Here is a 3539-nt window from a genome sequence, read left to right as displayed (position 1 = left end):
AGAATCTAGAGTTTGTGGCTAGCCTGGTCTACATATTAAGCCCCTGCTTCCAAAAATAAAAATTTAAAAAAAGCAACGAAACGTCAGCATACTCCTTAAGTTTGGCTAAAACCCCAGAAGTTACCAGGAAAAGATTTTTAATTTTCCTTCCCTCCCCTCCTCCAGCTTAGATGGCCACATCAGTGGGACCAACACTTTTCCCAGCTCTGGGGAACAAGGGGGCAAATTATGGCTCAAAGTAGCTGCCTTAAAATAACCCGTGCTCAATCCTAAAACGCCATGTTTACATTTATAGAGAACCCACAGGCCCTGGCAGCTGGGGGCTGCAGCTGGTGACCTTGGCCACAGGCACCACTCCCTATCCCCCTCAGGGCCTCCCCCTCCCCAGCCACACCACTCTGCGGCGATTCTTCCAAAGATCCAAAACTTTAATTAGAAAACACAAAGTCTTATAAAAATGAAGCAGGCGGCAAAGATGCCATCGTCTCCCTTATAGTAAATACAATCTGCCAGTCACTTATATACAACATCATAAAAAACGACACGGGTGACAGTACACTCAAAAGGCCATTTCTCACAAGGCATCTAGCCTCGATCCTCTAGTGGGGACCCGAGGGAAATAAGTCAATTAATTATTGCACCATTTTGAAAACATTCGTCACAGGCTCCTGTCTTCTTCCCCGGGGCCTTCAGTCACGGTGGGGGCCAGAACTGGTGGCAGAGTCTTGCCACACTCCCGGCCCCGTCCTCAGGGTCCAATAAATAGCAGTCAGTTTGCAAAGGGACCGTGCACGGCGCGTGGGACCCGCCACGGCCGTGCATGGAGTAGCCAGGTCTACCCAGGCTACATATGTCGCTTCATGTGCAGGGCCAAGTGGTCGGACCTGGAGAAGGCGCGGTCGCACAAGTGGCACTGGAACGGCCTGTGACCTGTGTGCTTGCGGTAGTGGCGGGTAAGCTCGTCTGAGCGCGCGAACTTCCAGCCGCAGCCGTCCCAGTTGCAGTGGTACGGCTTCTCACCTGCGGGGGAGGGAATGACAGTCAGTCTCAGTTTCCCCGAAAGCCTAGTTCTGGCACCCAGCGCCCAACGGCACCTGCTCCCTCCCTCTCCATTCTCATCTCCACCCACATCCCGTCTGGAGAAGAACCTTGTGCTCCCGAGGCTGTCTCAGGTGCACCTCTCCCCTAACATTCTCTGATTAAGTATGGAGTACACTAGGCTAGCTGTGAATTCCTGATCCTCCTGCTTATGACCACTGGTGCCAGGCGTTGCATGCAGGCATGCAGGGCTGGGGATGGAAATCGTGTCCTCCGTTGACCGTAAGCCCGCACTGTAATCTGCCACGCCCCCTTGCCAGGACCAATGTGTGGTAACAATATGTACCATTTCCCTTCCCTCCGTAGCCTAGCCTGGCCCTGAACTCGCGGCCATTCCCCTGCCGCAGCTCCACCCCACCCCCGGTGAGGTCAGGCGCCCACCTGTGTGCGTACGGAGGTGCGCTTTTAGGTGCGAACTCTTGGTGTAGGTCTTGCCGCAGTTGGCATAGCTGCAAGTGTGCGTTGCGGCGCGCTTGCGGGGCCAGGAGCGGCGGCCGCGCTTGGGTTTGGCCTCCAGCAGCTCCAACGGGGACGAGGGCGGCGTGAGGAGACCGCGGGTGGCGGGGGGAGGTAGGCCCAGGGCCGCCGCTGCGGCGGCTGCGTCGTCGAAGAGACCGAAGGCGCCGGGCGCGGGCGGCCCGTAGTGCAGCGCGGGACCCGGGCCGCCAAAGCCGGGGCCGAAGGGCGGCGGGAACGGGTTGCGCGGTCCCGGCGCGGGGAGGCGCGTGGGGCCGTCGGGGCTGAGTGGCGGCGTGTCCGAGGGCGGAGGGGGACGACCGGCGGGGCCCCGCATGCATGCACCTGCCGCGCCCGGGGCGCCCTCGAGCTTAAGCCCGCGCGGCCCGCGAGTCAGGCCGGGCGCGCAGCCGTAGCCGCCGCCGTCCACCTCGGGGGGCTCGGCCTTCACCAGCCGCCCCGGGGGCGCAAGGACGAAGCGGCCGTGCAGAGCCGGTCCCGGGGACGCGTCCAACTCCGGGCGCAGCAGCTCGGTTCCTAGGCCTGCCGCGGGGGTGCCGTAGGGCGGTGGGGCGCCCGGCTCCGGATAGTAGAACGCAGGCGGCGGAGGCTGTGGCGGCGGCTCGGGAGGGTTCTCGGCACCCAGACCGTCCAGTCCCATGGACAGGATGAAGTCCAGAACGCTGTTGAGGTCCTCATCGGTGCCACTCGCCTCGGGCTCGTTGCGCGGCCAGCGCTGCGGGAGACAGAACGCGGGACGTGAGCCCGGAGCCGTCTTTTGCTCCCCAGTACCCCAAGGTCTAACTCAACTAACTCCCAGGCGCCTGCGGACTGCACCCGGTGTTCACCCATCCGTTATGTGCGCGCGGGTCCTCAGCTCCTGCGCTTACTTCTCTGTTCTCCCACAGCCTGAGGTCTAACTCCTCACCGCCGGCAGTCTAACTCTCCGCAGCCCAAGGTCTCCCCCGCAGCCCAAGGTCTCCCCCGCAGCCCGCGGGCTGCGCCCTGGCGCTTGCCATCCCCAATCCTCGCCTCTGCGCCCACATCCTGTGGCCTGGTCCTTTGCTGCCCCACCACCCGAGGTCCATCGCCCTCACCTCCTGGAGGCCGCGCTCGCACGGGCTGGCGAAGGTGGCAAAGGACGGCAGGATAGGCTCGCTGAGCGCCATGGCAGAGACTGTGTGTGTCGCGGCCCGGCCCGCCCAGGCCTTATAGGCGCGGCCGGCACGGGGGGGCGGGCCAGGAGGCGGTGGCGGAAACGCGTCCCGGATGGGGACGAGCTCTGGACTCAGCCTAAATTTAGCCGCGGTATATAAGCCTGGCGGCGGCGGCGGCGGCACCCACTGCGGGAGCCCGGGCTGCTCGCCCCAGACCCCGCCCCCTTGTGTCCAAGGCCCGCCCCCGTCCGTCCCCATGACGACGGCGTCAACACTCCGGGCACAACAGCCAGACTAGCTTGCGGGGGTGGCACCTGGGACTCCGCGGGGAACACGGGCTGAGGAGGCTTCCCCGGTGTCTCCCCAGCCTCAGGCCCTCGGAAACCTAGACCGATGCATGAGAAGTCTGGGGTCACTGTTGATCAGAGAGACGCTCTGTGAAATCCTTATGTGAGCCTGACATGTAAAGCTACTCTGGAAGCTAAGGCAGGAGAAAGAAGAGTTTGGGGCCTGTCTGGGCTACCGGGAAAGTTGAAGGGGCGGTCACATAGACTCTCTTGTCTCTCAGACACAAGGAAAAGCATGGCATGGTGACTTACACCTATCCTCTGAACACTTGGGAGATTGAAAGCATTAGGTTTAAACCAGTCCTGACTACAGGAGACTCTGTCTCAAAAAAACAAAAAAGAAAACAAAGCAAAAGAAAACAAACAAACAAAACGTGGAGCAGGCAAGATGGCTCAGTGTTTGCTTCCAAGCCTGACCCTAGGAGTACAGTCCCCAGGAGGAATCTATTCTCACATGTCACCTCTGACCTTCACAATGCAC

The 3539-nt window shown here is 61.3% G+C and overlaps 1 protein-coding gene across 1 annotated transcript; it reads right to left on the bottom strand.

The window, feature by feature from the left end:
* Positions 1 to 407: 407 nt before the first annotated feature.
* Positions 408 to 2800, bottom strand: Klf2 (KLF transcription factor 2). The gene is made up of 3 exons (XM_085680381.2): positions 2652 to 2800; positions 1480 to 2290; positions 408 to 1020 (listed from the first exon to the last, which is right to left on the bottom strand). The coding sequence occupies exons 1-3, from the start codon at positions 2721 to 2723 to the stop codon at positions 845 to 847; spliced, it is 1059 nt and encodes a 352-aa protein (XP_085536507.2). The 5' UTR covers positions 2724 to 2800; the 3' UTR covers positions 408 to 844.
* Between the last annotated feature and the right edge of the window lie 739 nt (positions 2801 to 3539).

The sequence above is a fragment of the Myodes glareolus genome, chromosome 23, assembly GCF_982192425.1.
Source record: "Myodes glareolus chromosome 23, mMyoGla1.1, whole genome shotgun sequence".
Classification (NCBI taxonomy): Eukaryota; Metazoa; Chordata; class Mammalia; order Rodentia; family Cricetidae; genus Myodes; species Myodes glareolus.
The sequence above is the reverse complement of the archived record's forward strand: the minus strand, read 5'-3'. Positions and strand labels throughout refer to the sequence as shown.